This window comes from Tupaia chinensis, unplaced genomic scaffold (assembly GCF_000334495.1).
Source record: "Tupaia chinensis unplaced genomic scaffold, TupChi_1.0 Scaffold000207_1, whole genome shotgun sequence".
NCBI classification, from domain to species: domain Eukaryota; kingdom Metazoa; phylum Chordata; class Mammalia; order Scandentia; family Tupaiidae; genus Tupaia; species Tupaia belangeri.
In genome coordinates, this window is record NW_006159682.1 from 1,720,625 (window position 1) to 1,741,175 (window position 20,551).

General features: G+C 37.7%; 1 protein-coding gene and 1 non-coding gene across 2 annotated transcripts in view; one reads left to right on the plus strand and one right to left on the minus strand.

The window, feature by feature from the left end:
* FAF1 (Fas associated factor 1) overlaps positions 1-20,551 on the plus strand; it is a 470,502-nt gene that overhangs the window by 403,323 nt on the left and 46,628 nt on the right. The window contains exons 16-17 of the mRNA XM_006147256.2: positions 1,114-1,194; positions 3,184-3,261. Of these exons, the coding sequence (XP_006147318.1) occupies positions 1,114-1,194; positions 3,184-3,261 (159 nt within the window). The remainder of the gene's footprint in view (positions 1-1,113; positions 1,195-3,183; positions 3,262-20,551) is intronic.
* On the minus strand, positions 4,967-5,102 carry LOC114007604 (U4 spliceosomal RNA). The gene has a single exon (XR_003549201.1). It is a non-coding gene; the product is annotated as a U4 spliceosomal RNA (small nuclear RNA).

Consider the following 20,551-nt stretch of genomic DNA (forward strand, 5'->3'; position numbering starts at 1 on the left):
TCTTTCTTCACAGATAGTGTAACAGCTTCAGGCCAGCAACATCTAAGTCTTCCTAATTATTTGAAAGATTGGAAATCAGTGAAATGTTGCTATTCATACCAGAGTTTCAGGAATTAGTTAAATTATTAGAACTAGAAGGAGTATGAGGCTTCAGGGAAAAGACCAGTCCTAAATAGGTATCAGAGAGAGCACCCAAGAGAGGGCTAAGAATGTACTCATATGATCAATTGGGGAGAGAAAAGGCAAGAAAGTTTAAGTTAAACCATAGAAATTTTCAGATTTTATGGATCAAAAACAGTCAAATAATGATGACTTCAGATGGCTCAGCCTAATACACAAGTGATCAAAAAGAGAACCCATATGCTAATGTAGATAGGTGTGGGTATGTTGTCTATACTGAACTTAACAGATGAGAAATTCTGTTAGTGAATTAACTTAATTTCAAATGAAATTACAATTTAAAGGTAGGCAGATGGTATAATACCTTCAGAAACTAAAGATACTCCAAAATTTTTGAATTTATGTAACTATTATTACTCATATTTCATGAGTGTGAATATAGTAGGGAAATTTCTATTTTATAGCCAAAGCTTTAATGATGGTGTGAAGTGAGGTTAACGAAGAATATTTCACTTTCAGCCTTTTTCTACACTGACTGAGGGATTATTTCCTCATCTTTTACAGTTCCTCCTACTCTTAGTCCCAATGCCAACAGTCTCCAAGTTTATCTTAGAAAAATCAAGAGAAAGTAGAAAGAGTGCTAATAGTTGTGAAAATGAATTAAGTGCCAGGTGCTTTGCTAGACAGTTTATACATTATTGCATTCAATTCTCACATAACCCTGTAAGACAAATATTATTTCTATTTTACAGTAGAGGAAACTGAGGCCTACAGAGATTAATTTTCACAAGGGCACATAGTTGGTGGATGACAGAGCTGGGATTCAAGTGTTCTTATTTCAGTTTCTTATTTGATTCTTTATATCCCAAAACTTTCAGAGAACCTTATTTAATTATAATAAGTTCACATAGAAGTAAGATAAGGAGATTATAATTGGTTTTTTTCTTTACAATAAAAATATGGTAAAATGCATTTGAATCTTTTTCTTTTAAGGATGAACGTGAAGCCAGAGAAAACATGAAGAGAGAGCAAGATGAGGCCTATCGCCTCTCACTTGAGGCTGACAGAGCAAAGGTAGGTTTGGTCAAGGTAGTTCTGGAATAAAGAACTCAATCCTAAACAGTCTCTCAATCAATCCAAAACAGTCAATTCAGTTCTTTTTCAAAATGAGATAAAATCAGCCCTTTTATCACTTAACTCTTAAAATATTGAGTTTGTAATAAAGAAGAATACTATTAAGTCATCAAGAAAGTCATAATGTACTTTTTTCTATGCAAAATTATGTCTTGACTTTCCCAGTGACGCAATAGATTCAATTAACAGAAAGAATATAATCCTAACCATGATACTTAAAGCTTGATTCATTTTGATGAAATTGAATGTGTTGAAAATCATGAAAAATAAACAGAAATGAACCTGATATCTATTTTATTTGTTCTTCAATTGGTCTGTGATAACACTCAACATTTTTTTGTTTGTTTGTTTCTAGACAGGTTTTTGCTATTTGGTGCATGTGCTTGCCAGAGAGACAGAGAAAAGCAGAGAGACAGAAAGTGAGAAATCACCTCCCATAGGGCATGACCATGTACAATTCCTTCTCATCTGTTCTCCTCTTGGGATTTTGGGTGCACACACAGGGCCCGACATGAGGTTTAAGCTGCAAGGTCTGGGACTTGAACCATGGTCGACCACATGGAAGTTCAGCAACATAACCATTACACCATCTGCTGATCCCACAGTCAACAGTTTTTAAAAGCTCTTTAGGTGAGGCCAGCTGGTTATGTGGTTAAAGCACCTGTATCCCACATGGTCAACTGTTCTATTCAAGCACCATACCCAGTGGCTTGAAAAACGCTGGTTCATGTGCATGCATGCCCAAAATCCCAAGAGGAGAATGGAGAAGGGATTGTGGCATGACCATCCCTCCTAGGGGGTGTTTTCTCACTTTCCCTCTCTTTTTCTCTCTGTCTCACTCCAGTGGGCACATGTGCCCTATAGCAAATTAAAAAGGAAAAAATAGATAAAAGCTTTTTAGGTGATTCTAATGTGCAGTCAATGTTGAGAATCATTATTACTTAATGATTCTTGAGCACCTGCTTCTGTGTTCAGCATTTTAAAAGGAGAGGAAGATGAGTAAGCCACACTTATACTTTCTTTTTTTTTTTTTGGAGAGGTTTTTGCCATAGGGCACGTGCGCTTGCCAGACAGACAGAGAGATAGAAAGCGAGAAATCACCTCCCAGGGGGGATGGCCATGCCACAATCCCTTCTCCTCTAGGGATCTTGGGCACACACGCACACACACCCGGCATGAGTTTAAGCCACCAGGTCTGGGACGCGAACCGCGGTCGACTACGTGGGAGTCCAGCGACATAGCCATTACGCTACCTGCTGGTCCCAGCCACAGCTTATACTTTCAAAGGAAAGCACACAATGTGATAGAGTAGATTAAAGCAGGAACACAGATAACTGTAACGTAAGGCAAGGATCCTAAGTGCCACAAGGGAAACACTGAGTTTTGTGAAAGTTCAATGAGCAAGAGTTTCAGTGAAAATTTTTTTCAGCTCTTTTTGGAGAGCTAAGAAGTAACAATCTATTAATAATATGTAATGTTTCATAGAAGATGTAATGTATGTGAACTGGACAAAGAGGAATTAGTAGGGAAGAGGAAGTAATATAAGTGAGTGTCAAGAGGTCACAGAGCCTGGCGGGATGGATTAAAGCTGGTATGAATAAGCCTTGAGATTTGAGTGTAGAAAGAAGATGGCAGAAGAGCCGGAAATAAAGACCAAATAAAGGTCCTGAAGGATCTTGAATGCCACATTACCCAAAACTATTAAAGGTGTTTGAATAGGAGCATAACATATTAGAGAACTAGCTATGCTTTGTTGTCACTTTCATTTCTACTCTTGTTTTAAATAGAAACATTTCCATTACCATATTATACCTCTGGGTCTTGTTGGGAATGGACCTTTTAAATGTACTTGGCTCTTTTTTTCTTTTTTTTCCCTTTGAGTAAATAAGTATTTATTGAATATTTGCTCTCTTTCTATTTCATCAACAGAGGGAAGCTCATGAGAGAGAGATGGCAGAACAGTTTCGTTTGGAGCAGATTCGCAAAGAACAAGAAGAGGAGCGTGAGGTAGGGCATAATTTTTAGAAAAGTTACTCAAAAGCTGCATTTTATTTATTCCTAAGACTGTTAACATTTCTTACAACTTATTTCTTTCTACTTTTCCAAGATCTATTTTATTGGGTCATCCGAAAAGTCGCAATGCATTTTTCTATGCAAAAAAAAAGTTGTGACTTTCTGGATGACCCAATAATATGGAAGACCCAACCTTGCCTTAAAACAGTCATTCCTGATTTGTTGTATAGAATTCTTAGAAAACTTGCAATAGATTTTATGGTTTTCTATTATCTTCAGTTTCTTCCCCTTTTTTGTTACGTAATCAGCATGTTCCATCCTTCTGAGATATTACCTCATCCCAAGAATAGAAAGATGGTATTTTTTGTCCCTTCCTCAGACTTCATTCACCAAAAGGTATTGTGAGTTACTTCTCAGCATCTTACCTTGGATCCCTAAAAATGGAAAATCCATTTAACTCAGATGTTATTTTTCCCTCTGAGTTTATGTTGTATCTATACCAGTAGAAGAATTGTTTTTATTCACTCATCTTGCAAACATTTTTTGTGTACTTACTGCGTATCCCAAATCTGTTTAGGGGATGGTGATGCAGACATGGATCTTGTCCTCCAGAGGTTTATAGTCTTGTAAAAATAGAGCTATAATGCTATATGTTTAAGATACGGAGGGAGACCAACAGATGTCATAATGGTTACACTGCTGGACTCCCATGTAATCGACTGCAGTTTGAACCCCGAACAGAGTCACTTAAAACTCATGCCAAGTACGTGTACATGCATGCCCAAAATTCTGAGAGGAGAAAGGAGAAGGGATTGCAGCATAGCCATCCCCCAAGGGGGTGATTTCTCACCTTCTGTCTTTCTGTCTTTCTCTTCCTCTCCAGCAAGTGCACACACCCTATAGCAAAAAATCTACTAAAAAAAAAAAAAAAAAGATATTGCAAAGGTATGCCTAAGGTACTGTGAAAACAAAGAGAAGAATCATCACCTTCCTAGGATGGCTTCAGAAAGGGCTTTTAGAACATTTTTTTAGATAGGGGATTAATGGCAAGGTTCACTTGGCAAAAGAGAGGTCATCTAACAAATGACAGAAGGACTTGGAGGGTCCTAACTGGGGCTTAGAGAAAGGTCATTAATCATAATTTTTGGTCAAGGATACTCTCTCTTTTGCTTATTCAACACAGCCTTTACTTTTTTAATTATATGAAATTTATTCTTCCCTTTATTTTATTTTTTTTTACATTCAGTCATTGTTTATCTTTACAACATACAAAATGAATTTTCCCAGCATGAATATACTGTGTATTTGTCAAAGATATTACTACACACATTATTATCAGCAGATAATTTTCCATTTTTGTGTCTGTTAAATGTTTTGCTTTTCTTTCCCCTTGATTCTCTCTCCCTTCTAGCCCCTTATTACCCATCCTCCTCCCACACTGTCTCTAGTATTCACAGTTGCTCTCCTTGATTTTATACCTTCTAATCTTTCAGCTTCTTCCATAGAGTGCAGACATTAGGTATATATGAAATGGGGACATACAGTGCCTCTCTTTCATAGTCTGGCTTGTTTCACTTTGCATTAAGTCTTCTAAATTTGTCCACTTTCTATCAAATGCCAGGGTTTCATTTTTTATGGCTGAGTAGTATTCCATAGTGTATATGTGCCACACTTTTTCACCTCATTCATCTATTCTTGGACATTTGGGTTGATTCTGTGTCTTAGCAATTGTGAATAATGCTGCAATGAACATGAATATACAAGTGTTTTTCAATTAGCAATAATCGTGCCTTGGATAAACCTCATTGGCTACGATACTGCCACTGCGCAAAGCTTACAAGTGTTTTTCAAAATGAGTGTAGTCCTATCCTTTGGGTAGATACCCTTGAGTGGAATTGCTGGATCATGTAGTAGTTCTATAATATTCATAAGTCTTTAAGGAACCCCCTTACTGTTCTCTACAGTGGCTGTCCTAATTCACATTCCCACCAACAATGTGGGAAAATTCCCTTTTTACTGCAGCCTCTCCAGCACTTACTATTCCTTTTTTTAACCTTTTTTTTTTTTTTTTAATCTTAGCCATTCTGCCTGGGGTTAGGTAGCATCTCATTGTGATTTTGATTTGTATTCCCTTATAAGGAATGTTGAACATTTTTTTCATATGCTTTTTGGCTGTTCATATATCTTCCTTGAAAAGTTGTCTTTTCAGCTCATTTTCCCACCTTTTAATTAGGTTTATTGATTTTTTTTTTTTTTAGGATTAGCTACATGAATTTTCTGTATATTTTGATTATCAATTCCTTATCTGAGGGAGAGTTTGTAAAAGTATTCTCCCATTCCAAGGGTTGTTTCTTCACTCTTAATTATTGTTTCTTTTGCTGTGCAGAGCTTTTTTACCTGATGCAATCCCACTTGTCTATTTCTGGGATTATTGCCTGTACTTTGGGGGATCTTAGATCAAATTACCAAAGATATTCTTCACAGCATTAGAAAAAAAATTATACAATTTGTCTGGAATCACAAAAGGCCCTATATTGCCAATGCAATACTGCACAAAAACAATAAATTAAGAGGCCTCTTACTCCTGATCCCAAGGTATATTACAAAGCTGTGATAATCAAAACAACATAGTACTGGCACAAAAACAGACATGCAAACAAGTGGAATAGAATACTGAGAAATAAACCCAAAAACATACTGCCAACTGATTTTTTACAAAGGGTATATGACCTTTGTAAAGGGGTAGGGGGTGGAATCTCTCCTGCAGATGGTGTTGGAACACATCTTTTTTTTTTTTTTTTTTTTTTTTGTGAACACCTCTTTTTTTTTTTTTTTTTTTTTTTTTACAAGAATCATGCTGAGTGCTACAAGAGAAATAAAGGATTATAAAATGTTTTCTGCCTGCAAGAAGAGATAATATTTTGGTGGGAAAATATAACATGTCTACAAGTAACATTAAATCAAATAAAAGTTTGCAAATTGGTGTACAAGCAAAATACTTGTGGAGTTCAGGGTCAAAGTAAGTCCTTTAGAGCTTTGACAATCAGACAACATGTTAATAAAATATTATTTGAGCCAGGTCTCCAGAGATGTTTGGAATTTCACTATCTGAAAAATCAAAATTTATTCATGTTCAAACATTGAGTTCCTATGACATATGTTCAAGAAACTGTGCCTGATAAACTTAGTTTCTGTAATCTGAGAATGCTCAGTAATGGAAGGTAAAATGTATTCTGTTAAGCATCTTCTGTGCATCAAGTACTCTGGTAGCTGCTTTGTATTCTTACTAATTAACCATTAAAACAAGCTACAGGGTTAGAGATCTCTCTTTACAGTGAGAAAAAAATTGAACCTCATTGAAGAGTCACATATTAAAATGGGAGCAACTGTGATTCTCACCTAGGTCCTTATGATTACAAAACTCAGGCTTTTTCTCATGCTCCATCTTAGCAGAAGGTCTTTCATCATTTTATGTGACTCTAGAAGTCATGTATTGCAGAATTTCACAAAACTTTAGATAATGGAGAGGCTAATCTCTTCTTTTAGGTTATTTCGAGAATGACAGTTTAAACAGGATTTTTACTCATTCACGCTCTCTTTCACACATGTTCTCTCCCACTTGATAGTGTATCTTTGGGTCTGGTGGTTAAGGCATCTGGATCCCAGTTCAAGTCCTGGACTGAGCAGCTTGAAAAACATGCAAGGCATAAATGTGTACATGCATGCCAAAAGTCCCCAAAGGAAGAAGAGATAGAAGAGGAGTTGTGATGTAACCATTCCCCATGGGAATGCTTGCTACTTTTCCCCTCTGTCTCTAGTGAGTGCAATTGCTCTCTGGAAAAAAAGAAAAAAGAATAGTATATGTTTAAACGTACTTGTTTGCTGAAATGTCAAGAGCACATAATTAATTATGTGTTTTGAATCTAGAGCTTGATAGCATATGTACTTCTGATGATTTATCTAATTTATCCTGGGCTAAAATTCATTGTCTTCCAAATATAGATAAAGCCTGTTTTTAAATAGAAGATTCTATAAATACCTTTAAATATAATTCAGTATATATGCTCCAACTTTTTTTGTGGGGGTGGAGGTTTTTTGTTTTTTTTTGGGTTTTTTTTTGTTTTTTTTATTTTATTTTTTGCTATAGGGCGCGTGCACTCGCCAGAAAGACAGAGAGACAGAAAATGAGAAATCAACCCCCAGGGGGGATGGCCATGCCGCAATCCCTTCTCCTCCATTCTCCTCTTGGGATCTTGGGCACACACGCACACGCCCGGCGTGAGTTTAAGCCACCGGGTCCGGGATTCGAACCATGGTTGACAACGTGGGAGTCCAGTGACATAGCCATTACACTAACTACTGGTCCAACTTTAACATATGAGAGCATAGAGCACAGGAGGAGTGAGAGCAGATGGATTTTTGTAACTAGTCATTACTTACATTTGTCATTGATGGACTCACATAAAATGCAAGTTTGGATAATATTATGGGCTCTACCCTCCCTCATCCAAAAGTCACAATTAAAAGTTCTTATAGGGGCCAGTAGGTGGCATAGTGGTTAAGGTGCTGGACTCCCACATGGCCAACCATGGTTTGAGTCCTTGACCCATTGGCTTGAAACTCATGCTGAGCATGTGTGTGTGTACCCAAAATCCCAGGAGGAGAACAGAAGAGAAAGGATTATGGTATGGCCATCCACGTGGGATGGGGGTGATTTCCTTCCTTCCCTCTCTCTGTGCCTCTCTCTGTCTCTGTCCAGTGAATGCATATACCCTATGGCAAAAACCTTAAGGGAAAAAAAAAAAAAAAAAAATAAATCCCACCTTTAAGAAATGGTTTATCAGGGTCAGTAGGTGGTGTGGTGGTGAAAGCACTGGATTTCTACATGGCTGACCATAATTTGAGTCCTGGATCTGGTGGCTTAAAAATCACAACAAATACATAGATAGATGAGAGAGAGAGAAGAGGGGGGGAGGGAAGGAGGGAGGGAGGGAGGGAGGGAGGTGTTTGTTTGTTTTAAAGAATTGGTTTATCTTATTTTAATCCATTCTTATCCAAATCTAACTGACCTTTTTTTAATGGAAACACCAATTAACTTATTTCAGCACACAATTCTACCACAAATCATTCTTTGGGAAATGCTAATATTGTGCAACCTCAGAAGAAACTGAGACCCAGAAAGATTATACAGTTTGCCTATAGTCACCAAACTGGTTGAACATATAATCTTCATCAGAAGCCAGGTCACCTGACTTTTCACAGTAATACCACCTCCTTTATAACTAGAAATACTACCCATATAGTAATACTGAGAAAGAAGAGTCACTTTATTATTTTTATCGTCTCCTGTATTTTAAAATTCTTTAGAAAAGTAAAGTATTGTGTAGTCAGCCTCCTTGTTAATAGGGAAATTCCTTGGTGTTTGGTCTCATTTTGCTGTTTATAACTATTAGAATAAAATCAGTAAAATCTAGAAAGATACATTGATCTGATTCTTGGCCATGGTAAGAAAAAAGGCTATAATACCATTCAAAGAAAACTGAAGAAATGAGCAAAGATCTCTCCTGTTTTACTAACTTCTATTCTTACTCTTTCTAAAATCAGTGTCAAATGACTTACATAAATACATGCAATTCAGAGGGATTAAAAAGAAAGGGAAAATAAAGGAAGCTAAGGCCAGAGGAAAGAGTCACATGTTGACAACAGGTAATCAAGTACAGGAACTGAATACGTATAATAGGGTCTGTGCATTTGCTCAAAATGAGCCATAGAGTTTGCTGTATACTTCTCTTGGGCCAAAATTAAATGAAAAGATAATATTTTATAAATTTCACTTTGTGTATTACATCAGATAAAGGCCAGTCTCTCAGGATGTGCTAGACTTTTCTAGCACTGAGATCTTAGAGCAATGCTTTTTGTGGTTCTCTTCAGCTGGAGATGTGGTCAATGATGTGGTCAGTGCTATTCCCAGCTATCAGCATATCTAACAACTACAATAGTCATAAGTCCAAAGCACAAATTAGTAAAATCATTTCTGCAAAGGCCCCAATAATACATTTTCTAGCAGTACAGTTCAAATAGTGGCTGTTATAGTAACTAGAGAAATGTGCAAACTGTATTTTCATCAAGAAATTCTTCCTGAATATTGCTTTTTGCCATTCAGTTTTTGGTAAATAGAGAAGGTTTCAGCTAAAGTTTTTGACTTTCAAGTCTTTTATTCAGTCTACATTCAGCGAATATGCAATCATCTTTATCTATGTGTAAATCATTAAATCAGGTGCCGTTGATACTGTGTTATATGTGTAAAACATAGCCCAGCCCTCGAGGAGATGCAGAAGGATAGACAAGTACAAAATAATACAGAAAAAGATAGTATGTGTAATATTAGGTCATCAGGAAGGTCATGATGTATTTTTCTATGCAAAAATGCATCATGATTTTTCAGGCAACCCAATAAAAGCAATTAAAGTAGCAGAGAATACTGAGGATTTCTGAGGAAAGGAGATGATTTTTAACTAGGAAGGCAACAGAAAGAGGAGGCTCTGGAGGTTGGTAGGGCTTTGATGATTAAAGGTGTAGAGGACTGGCTGGTTGACAGGTGGCTGGATGGAGGGCAAAAGGAAGGGTATAGGTTGGGTAATCATGAGCAATCGATGAAAGGCATAGGATCTGCCCTAGGAACAGTACATGGACAAATTTAGAACACAGTATAGTAATTAGGGCTATAGCTAAAAGGGACAAATTTTGGAGAATCATAGGTGGTAGTGGATGGGCACAAAGTTATTCCCTTTTGCTAATGGTTACCTTTGACAGAAAAAAAAGTTTCATTTTTGTGTATTTACCCAAAATTGTTCCATTGTATGCCTTGGTGCCTCCTCAAGTTAAAAAATAATAATAATAAAAAATAAAAACAACAACAACAACAAACAAGTTAATATTAAAGACCATTAAGTCAGAAAGTAGAAGAACATAGAATTAGAAGCCTTGGCCTTGATGCTTCCCCTCAGTTTTTTTAATCTGATATTCACAACCACTCCACAAAATTGGTAAGGAGAGAGATTATCATTACTGTTTTACAGATTATGAAATTAAGATCATGGCAGGATTTAAAAGCCTAAATAAAAATTTTTATCAGGCCAGCTAGTAGCTTGGTGGTTAAAGCTGCTGGATCCGACATGGCTTAGGGTATGGTTCGGGTCCTGGACCTGACAGCTTGAAAAACATGCCAGAGCACTTGAGCGTGCATGCCCAAAATCCCATAACGAGAGAAATGGAGAAAGGATTGCAGTGTTACCATGCCTCATAGGGATGCTTTCTCAATTTCTCTCTTTCTTTCTCTCTCTAATGAGCACATACATCCTCTGACAAATTTTCGAAAAATTAAAATTCTTTCCTAATACTTACTTGGTAAAGCAGAACCAGAGCTTCTATTTGTTATTCATTCTACTTATTACCTAATGCTAGAAGAATGAAGGTGGAACCATGAATAGGTTATTAAACTAAAACTCCTTTTTATAATTTGGGTTCTTGCCTTATGTAAGTTGCTTTTGTTCCATCAGGATAACACCACTACTCGGAGCATAATGATAATCGTTCCCCTCATCAGTGGCTTCACTATATTGAGCAATCAATGTATGATAACCTCTGTGATTACTTTACAGAAATTACTTATTGAATCCTTACAATTCAGTAAGGTAGTTGCCAATACATAAATTACTATGATTATTAGAAGTTATCTACAATTTCTTGTATAGTTCGATTTGAAGTATTCTGCTGTTGTCCTCATGAACCATTAAAGTAGAATAGAAATTCTAGTTCCATGGTGTTTAAATCACTCCCTCCACCCTGTTCTTTATGTGCTCAAGCAGCCAGTCATCATCTGTTTGAATTTTGGTTTAGGAAATACAATCATCTATTTTATTTACTTTACCCAGCAGTGAGGCTGTATTCATAGGAAGCTCTCCATACTCTTTTTATGGATGATTAGTTGCCAGGAACAGAGAATGGCTGTATGATTGGGTCAGACCAACTATTCCTATATAAGACCCATTCTATTCCTTTGACAAGCTCATCTGGTATCATAACTTTATATATTGTCCTTACATTTGACTCCCAAATTTATATCTCTAGCCCTGAAACCTATACTTGGATATCTACTAGCCGATCATACCCACTTATACATCTAGTACACATCACAGACTTAATTACATCTAACACTGAACAACTGACCTTACCATCCCTACCCAAACCTGCACTTTTGAAGTCTACAGGCTTCCTTATCTCAATAATATTCTTCTCTTTTGTATTCATATTTAATGAACAAATTTTATTGGCTCTAATTTTTTTTAGAGGTTTTTGCTCGCCAGAAAGAGATAGACAGAGAGACAGAAAGTGAGAAATCACCCCCTGGGGTGGGGGGGATGGCTACGCCGCAATCCCTTCTCCTCCATTCTCCTCTCAGGATCTTGGGCACGCACACACACGTGCCCGGCGTGAGTTTTAAGCCACCGAGTCTGGGCCATGAACTGCAGTTGGCTACATGGGAGTCCAGCAACATAGCTAGCCATTACACTAACTGCTGGTCCCATAAACATACATTTAAAAAGATGGACTTTACTATTTGTAAATTATACCTTAACTTTAAAATAGGGAAAACAAACAAAAAAAAATGCTTGTGGCCTTTCTAAGGCCATATGTGATCTAATAACCCCTCTCCTTGTTTCTTCCGTCTTTAATTCCTACTCCTCTGCCCTTGTTCCTTCTGCTCCAGCCACATTGGCTGACTGGCTGTTCTTGAACCAAGTCAGGCACCAGGCCTTGGTATTTACTTACTCCTGCCACTCCTAGATTGAAATGTCCATGTGGCTCCCTCTCGTCTTTAGACTTTGCTAATGAGCCCTGCAGTATTTAATGTTATGTCCCTCCCTGACTTCTACCAGCATTCCCTGTGCTCTCTCCATAGCTCACATCACTGTGTGGAAATTTATATCTTTTTCTGTATTTGTCTTTGTTGTGTGTCTCCTTACCCTACTAGAATGTAGATGCCATTTAGGCTAAAATTTTTATCTGTTTTGTTCCCTGCTTTTTTCCCATCAATTTAAACAGTGCCTGACACATAGAAGGTGCTCAGTACAAATTTATGGAATTAATGAGTATTAGCTTTAGTCTGTTTTTAACACTGCTTCAGCTAGCTGTAAACTGTTTATTTTATGTATTCTGGAAGCCTAGAGGATTGTGTGTGTGTGTATGTGTGTGTTAATAATTTAAGCTGGTCTTTATTCTTATGGTAAGAGATTGGTGTAGGTGGATATTATCCCTTCTGTTTAAAAAATGTAATTGGGCCAACTGTGGTGGCACAGCAGTAACACAATGCTTGCAATGCCCAGGCCATATGGGAAGGTCCCAGGTTCATGTCCTGAGATGTCCCTGTGCATGCTGAGCACATATGTGCTCATGATCCTGACTGAGGCTAAGGGGTGGGATTGCAGCCCAAGGACCCTGTTGGGGGTGCCTGTCTCTGTCTGTCTTCCTCTCTCAATGGGAGAATAAAGAAAGAAACTTTTTAAGTAAATGAATAAAGTTAGGAAGAGTCTTTTGTGATTATGTATTTTCACTGCCTATTTCACTTCAAAAATGTCTCCACATTTCTCATCCCTCAGATGTGACTGCTTTAAATATTCAGATATTTTTAGTTTAAAAAAAAACCCTCTAAGATCAGTTTATATTTCCAACTTATACCAGGTTATTTTTGTTTTATTACAAATCTAAAATAATGCAAATAAAAAGCTATATTTGTTGAGCAAACCAAATTGAAGTTTCACAATGGTGTTTACTATGACTGCTATTTGAGTGTAGGTGTCCTTTATGTCATTGTTTTACAGCAGTGTTTGCTTACACGAGGCCTTTGCTTTTAGCCAGTATATTTGAAACTGAGCTACTGATGTATTTTTGTTCTTTATATCAGTGAAACTGTTGGGTATTCAGGTCTCGAGGTTGCTGACTTACCTAATACTCTTCATTGTTTTCCATATTGGTCCACTGGAGTAGGATATCTGAGGTCTGTTTTCATTCTGGGGAAAAGCCCTGGAGACTGCATACATTGAGGACAGACATTGTCTGCTCAATGAATGGAGTAATGAGCTACTGTTGTTTATTCTTCTGTAGTATAATTGGTTGAGTTCAGACAATAATGTAGCATCTGTTGTTATACTGTGCAGGGAAATGTCAAAATAGAAATCAGACAGACAGGTGGATTAAAGGGAATGCAGAAGGAGAAACTAGGACATATCACATTAAGTTCTGATTTAAAGTACCACAAAGGAATAATCATAATGATAACATCACCAAATTCTGTCATCTGTTGATCACAGCATTATGTACAGTGTGAGGATTAATGCTAGACACTTGTCAATAATTGAGTGCCAACCAAGTGTCAGCACTTGCTAAGTATTATAAAAACATTGCTGTATTTTATACAAGACCCTTATAAGGAAGATGTTATTGGCCCTATTTCTTACATGAGGAAACTGAGATTCCTAAAGGCCAGGATTTGAACCTGTATCTGCGTGCATCAAAGCTTATGTTTCTAACCATAACACTGCACTTAATTAAAGTTTTTAAACTGCATTGTTATTGTAGAAGTCAGGATAGTAATGACTTTGAGGGAAGATACTGATAGTTCCCAGGAAGGGAGAACGTTTGAGATGCTGATTCAAGTTGCCAGTTACACAGCCATGTTGACTTTCTGAAAATGTATCAAATTGTATGCTTAACATTTGTACACTTTTTTACAGATATATTATAATTATAAAAATTTAAAAAACAGAGGCCGGCAGGTGGCATGGTGGTTAAGGCACTAGAGTCTAAGATGGCCAACTGCAGTTCAAGTCCCAGATCTGGCGACTTGCTTCTCACTTTCCCTTTCTCTCTCTGTCTCTCTCTCTCTAGTCAAATTAAAACATAATAATTAATAAAATTAAGTATATTCTTTTTAAAAATTAAAAATTAAAAAATACATTATTTTAAACAAAATCTAAAACCTTATATACTACTGGTTTAAATTTAGTAAAAAGAAAAATTTAACTATATACTTACATAAAAATCAGTGCATGGAGCCAGCCAGCCCCATAGCCTAATGGTTAGGGAAGCCAGAATCCACATAGCCAATTGCAGTTCGAATCCTAGTTCCAGCAACTTAAAAAGCACACTGGACATGTGTCTGTATATCCAGAGTCCTGATAGAATGGAGAGATGGAGAGAAAGGAATTGCAGTGTGACCCATTAGGGGTTGCTTCCCCCCCCCGCAAGTGTGTACATACCTCTATCAAAAATTTAAAATTCAGTGCATAAAAAATTAATAGGAAATAGCTGGGATGATGGAAAGTTTTGGAACTAGATGGTGACAATGGTTACACGATACTGTGAATGTACTTAATGCCACTGAATTATACACTTAAGGAAGGGTCACACAGTAGCACAGTGGTAAAATGCAACACTCTTTGAGGCTGATTCACATCAGAGGGTTCTGGATTTGTGTCTGGACACCTCCTTGAATATGCCAGGTACATGCATGCCCTTGATCCAGTGCTGGTTGAGACTCCCCAAGATCACAGGAAGACACAGTTGAGGGGTCTGTTTCTCAGACTTTGACTGTGTTTGTCTTTCTGTCTCTCTTGTTCATGGAAGAAATACATACTTTTTTAAAAGGTTAAAGTGGTTTATAAAAGTCACATATTGGGAGAGCAGCAAGTGGAGTGGTAGTTAAGAGTGCTGGACTCCCACATTGCTGACCGTGGTTCGAGTCCCAGATATGTTGGCTTGCTTTCTCACTTTCTGTCTCAATCTTTCTCTATCTTTGTCTCTCTCACTCTGTCCCTCTCTGGTCAAACTAAAATAATAAATAAAGTTAAATAAAATAATCCTTTTTATAAAGAGTCATTTATTGGGACCAGTAGATAGCCAAATGGTTACATTGCTGGACTTCCACATAGTCAACCGCAGTTCAAGTCCCAGACCAGCCAACTTAAAACTCACGCCAGGGGTCCGGAACTGCCATCTTCCAGTAATTAACCAAAATGACGAACACAGGAAAGAGGAGAGGTACCCGGTATATGTTTTCTGGGCCTTTTAGAAAACATGGAGGGGTTCCTTTGGCAACACATATGTGAATCTACAAGAAAGATGATATTGTAGACATTAAGGGAATGCGTACTGTTCAAAAAGGAAGCCCCCACAAATGCTACCATGGCAAAACTGGAAAGAGTCTACAATGTTACCCAGCATGCTGTTGGCATTGTTGTGAACAAATAAAGGCAAGATTCTTGCCAAGAGAATCAATGTGCGTATTGAGTATATTGTGCATTCTAAGAGCAGAGATAACTTCCTAAAACGTGTGAAGCAAAATGACCTGAAAAAGAAAGAAGCCAAAGAGAAAGGTACCTGGGTTAAACTAAAGCTCCAGTCTGCTCCACCCAGAGAAGCACACTTTGTGAGAACCAATAGAAAGGAGCCTGAGTTACTGGACCTATTCCGTATGAATTCATGGCATGATGGGTGTTAAAAATAAACTAATCTGTGGTCTATTAAAAAAAAAAAAAAACTCATGCCAAGTACATGTGTGTGCGTGCTCAAGATCCTGACGGGAGAACGGAGAAGAAAGGATTGCAACATGATTACCACCTCCTGAGGGGTGATTTCTTGCTTCCTGTCTCTCTGTCTCTCTAGCTCTCTTTCCTGTGAGTATAAATGCCCTATAACAAAAATCTCTCTCTTTAAAAAAATAAAATACAAAAGCCATTTATTTAGGGACCAGCAGATGGCGAAATGGTTATGTAGCTGGGCTCCCACTTAGTTGACCACAGTTATAATCCTGGACCCAGTGGCTTAAACTCACACCAGGCACGTGTGTGTGTGTGTGTGTGTGTGTGTGTGTGTGCCCAAAAATCCTGAGAGGAGAATAGAGAAGAAGGGATTGTGGTGTGGCCATACCTGCTTGGGGGCGTGGGGATTTCTTTCTTTCTGTCTCTGTCATTCCAGTGAGCACACACACCCTACAGCAAAAATCTGTCTCTTAAAAAAAAAAAATCATTTATTTAAACACTCAAAGCATCACTTCATGGTGTATATACAGATTAATTTTTTTTAGCATTTAATCAGGTTTTTTTGCAATGAATATATATTACTTCTATTTGTTGATGATAACACGTACATTGATGTGCTTGATTGAGCCAATATACAGTGTATTCTGGATGGAAAATCTCATTTTGTGTACTGTAATGATGTACAGTGAATGAATGTAAATAAGTAAATTTAAATTAGAAAAATAAAAATGATTTTTATAATCTCAAAGATTATTAAAAACCTACTGTGTGCTGGGAACCAGCAGTTAGCGTAATGGCTATGTCGCTGGACTCCCACGTAGTCGACCGCGGTTCGTGTCCCGGACCCGGTGGCTTAAAACTCATGCCGGGCGCGTGTGCGTGCGTGCCCAAGATCCCGAGAGGAGAATGGAGGAGAAGGGATTGCGGCGTGACCATCCCCCCTGGGGGGTGATTTCTCGCTTTCTGTCTCTATGTCTCTCTCTCTGTCTGTCTGGTGAGCGCACGCGCCCTACAGTGAAAATCTCTCCAAAAAAAAAAAAAACCTACTGTGTGCTTATGACAATACTAAGCACTTCCACATGTGTTATTTCGATTGATATGTTATTCCTTTCTTTACCAAATGCACATTGAGCATCTACTTTACACTGTGTACTATACATAGACTAAGGAGTAAGACATGCTCCCATGAGCTTATAGAGTTTGCATGCTAGTGGGAACACCGAATATAGAACTGTAGTACAGTATAATGAATGCTGTAATAGATGTAAAACTGGCATTTAATTTTGATATACATTCATCGGGTTATTAATATATAATAGTATTACTAAAATAGTTTAATATTTGGAAATGTTCAACTGAAATTCATTGCTGACTCTGAATACCAATATTGAACTAACCTCCAGTGAACCTATTTTTTAAAAAAGGCAATAATGTCTGGTTTAACTTCCTATTCTTCTGATTTTTCTCCCTTACATCTTTTGCTAAAGGGTGTATACGCTCACCAGAGAGACCAGGGTGGGTGGGGCAGGGATTGAGAAATCACATGCAAGGGGACTGACCATACCACAATCCCTTCCTACTCCAGTTTCCTCTAGGGATCTTGGACACACACGCACACATGTCTGGCGTGATTCTCAAGCAGCCAGGTCCAGGGCTCAAACTGTGCATTTGGCCATGTGTGATCTGCACCTTAACCTCCACATAATTTCCCCATAGAAAAAATACTGTAGGGCTGTTTGGCCAGGCAGCTCCTTCCAGGTCTGATATTCCTTGTAGATCTTTTCTCCATTATAACAAAAGCAACCTTCACTGAAGCGTAAGTGTCAGACACCACAGTGAGAATTTTACAAGTATCATGTATGTAATTCCCATTCCTGTAATCCCCTATGAGGTAAGTCATATTATCCAGCACTTCCAAAAAGAAAAATAACCTCAGAGCCATAGAAGAGACTAACTTTCTCTATACAGTGCACAAATTTTAAATGCTTTCTTTAAAAAATTTCAGTATTAAAACCAACCCAGTTGCCCGGACTGGCATTGAAATTAACAAATGTCTTACCATATGCTTGAGCAAGCTGTTTTTCTGGTTTTTTTGTTTGTTTGTTTTTAAGATTATTTCATTCAAGTTTATTTATTCATTTATTCATTTAAATTTGACCAGGGAGAGATAGAGAAAGAGAAGGTGAGAGAGCAAGCTGCCAAGTCCAGGACTCGAACTGTGATTGGCCATTTGGGAGTCCAGCCCTCTCAACCACAGTGCCACCTGCCAGCCCCTCTGTGGGTATTTTAAACATATTTTTAACATTCAATACATAAGTCAAATGACAAAATAATATAAAAGCATATTCAGAAAAGGCTCACTGTCACCTCTTCCATTCTATTTCCACCACCCTCTGTAGGTTGCCATTTTTATTCTTTTTGTTGTTGTTGAAGTTTATTGATTTTTATGCAAAGCACCAGTTCATTTATTGGTTGACTAGTTATATTTTTCTTTTTTCTAACTTATTCTATTGTGCTGTTAGCTTTTATAATTATTTTATTCTCAGCTTTCCATCCACTTATTTTGTTGAGGTTTTATCTAGCTTTTTTGAATCTTAATTCTAAATTTGCTATTTTTATACTTCTGATTTTAATAATATAAGAATTTTAAGACTATGAATTTCCTCTGAGCACTGCTTTATTTATTTATTCATTTATTATTTTATTAAACTTTATTTATTTTAATATGACCAGGGAGGGCAAGAGAGAGAGAGAAGGAAAATGAGAAAGCAAGTCACCGGGTTCAGGACTCAAACCGCAGTCAGCCATGTGGGAGTCCAGTGTCCTTAACTACCACACCACCTGCCAGCCCCAAGCACTGTTTTAGATGGATCCCATAGAGTCTAACTCAAAGTACATAAAAAAATGATCATTTTTCAGATATTTTGCAATTTTGATTTATACCCTCCCCCTTTGACCCAAAAATGTTTAGCAGGAAGTGGATTGTTTTTTAATCTTTATCCCCATTTGGAAGAGTGACATGAACTCTGAAAATTGCTGTTCAGATTTTAGAGAACGTAAATGCCAATTTCTTTCATTGACATTATTTAATTACAATAAGTATAGATTAATGGGGGGGGGGTTAATGATAAATTGGAAACATGGAAATGTTCAAGTAGCCAGGAACAGACTGTCACTGTGAAGCAGAGCATGCTGGCACCACACTTACTTACCTAAGGAACTTCTCAAGATGCTAGGGACAAAAAGGGCTTCAGTGAATTTCTGGTATAGATTCCAACCTGGGCAGGGACATCAGAGACCTTTTAACCTCCTTCCCATGGAGTGTCACAACTGGGAAGAGAGTAATGCTGTGATCAAATATAGAAAACCTGAATTCAAGCACAACTCTGCCATAAGACCTCCCAGTGGTTTACCGTACCTGTCTGAGTCTGTATTCTCATCTATAAAACAAAGGATTTTGTCCAACTCTAGGTACAGTAATCTGTTGTTCTGTGACTTGGCCAACATCTCATCTCCTATCTAGTTAGTGGCAAAACTGAAACTAGGATTATGGTCTCTTGTTCCCATAAAACTGATATTTGAATGTCTTTTTTTTCCCCCTTTTTTGTATTTCATGTTTTTAAACTTTCCTTTTTTTGTGGCAATATATATATATATACCAGAAATTAGCCATCTCAAAGTATACAATTCAGTGATAATCATTACATTCACAAATTGTCAAACCATCATTTCCTATTTGCAAAAATTTTCATCACCCCAAATAGAATCTTTCCGTTCCATGTTGATGTTAACGGTATTCTACAGATTCTTCAATGACTGCTTTTTCTTTTTCATTTGCTATAGGACATGTGCTTACCACAGACAGAGAAAGTAAGAAGAAATCACACACTACCCCACCCTACACCTACTCCCCCACCCCCTGCCAGGATGGTCACTCCACAATCTCTTTTCCTTCATTCTTCTCTTGGGATTTGGGCATGCATACACATGTACCTGGCATAGTTTTTCTTTAGACGTTTTTGCTACAGGGCGTGTGCGCTCTCCAGAGAGACAGAGAGAGACAGAGAGACAGAAAGCAAGAAATCACCCCCCAGGGGGGATGGCCACACCGCAATCCCTTCTCCTCCATTTTCCTCTCGGGATCTTGGGCATGCACGCACTTGCGCCTGGCATGAGTTTCAAGCCACCGGGTCCGGTACGCGAAACGTGGTCGACTAGGTAGGAGTCCAGCGACATAGCCATTACACTAACTGCTGGTCCCAACCTGGCATGTTTTTTAAGCTGTCAAGTCTGCCATGTGAGATTCAGCAGCATTAACCATGACACCACCAACTGACCCAAACTCTTCAGCTATTTCTACTAGAGAAGTATCTTTTCTCAAATATGAATGTGTATATGTGTCTTTTATGAATGCCTTAATTCATACCCTAGAGAGGAAACGATTGGGTATTTGATACCTATTTCCTCAATGACAAATACCTGAGCCCTTCCTTTTTTTTTTTTTTTTTTAAATGCCTTTTCGGTGTAACTACCTATTTATTTTTTTAAATAGACCATAGATTAGTTCATTTTTAATACCTATCATGCCATAAATTCATAGGGAATAGGTTCCAGGAACTCAGGCTCCTTTCCATTGGTTCTCACAAAGTGTGCTTCTCAGGACCAGCAGTTAGCGTAATGGCTAT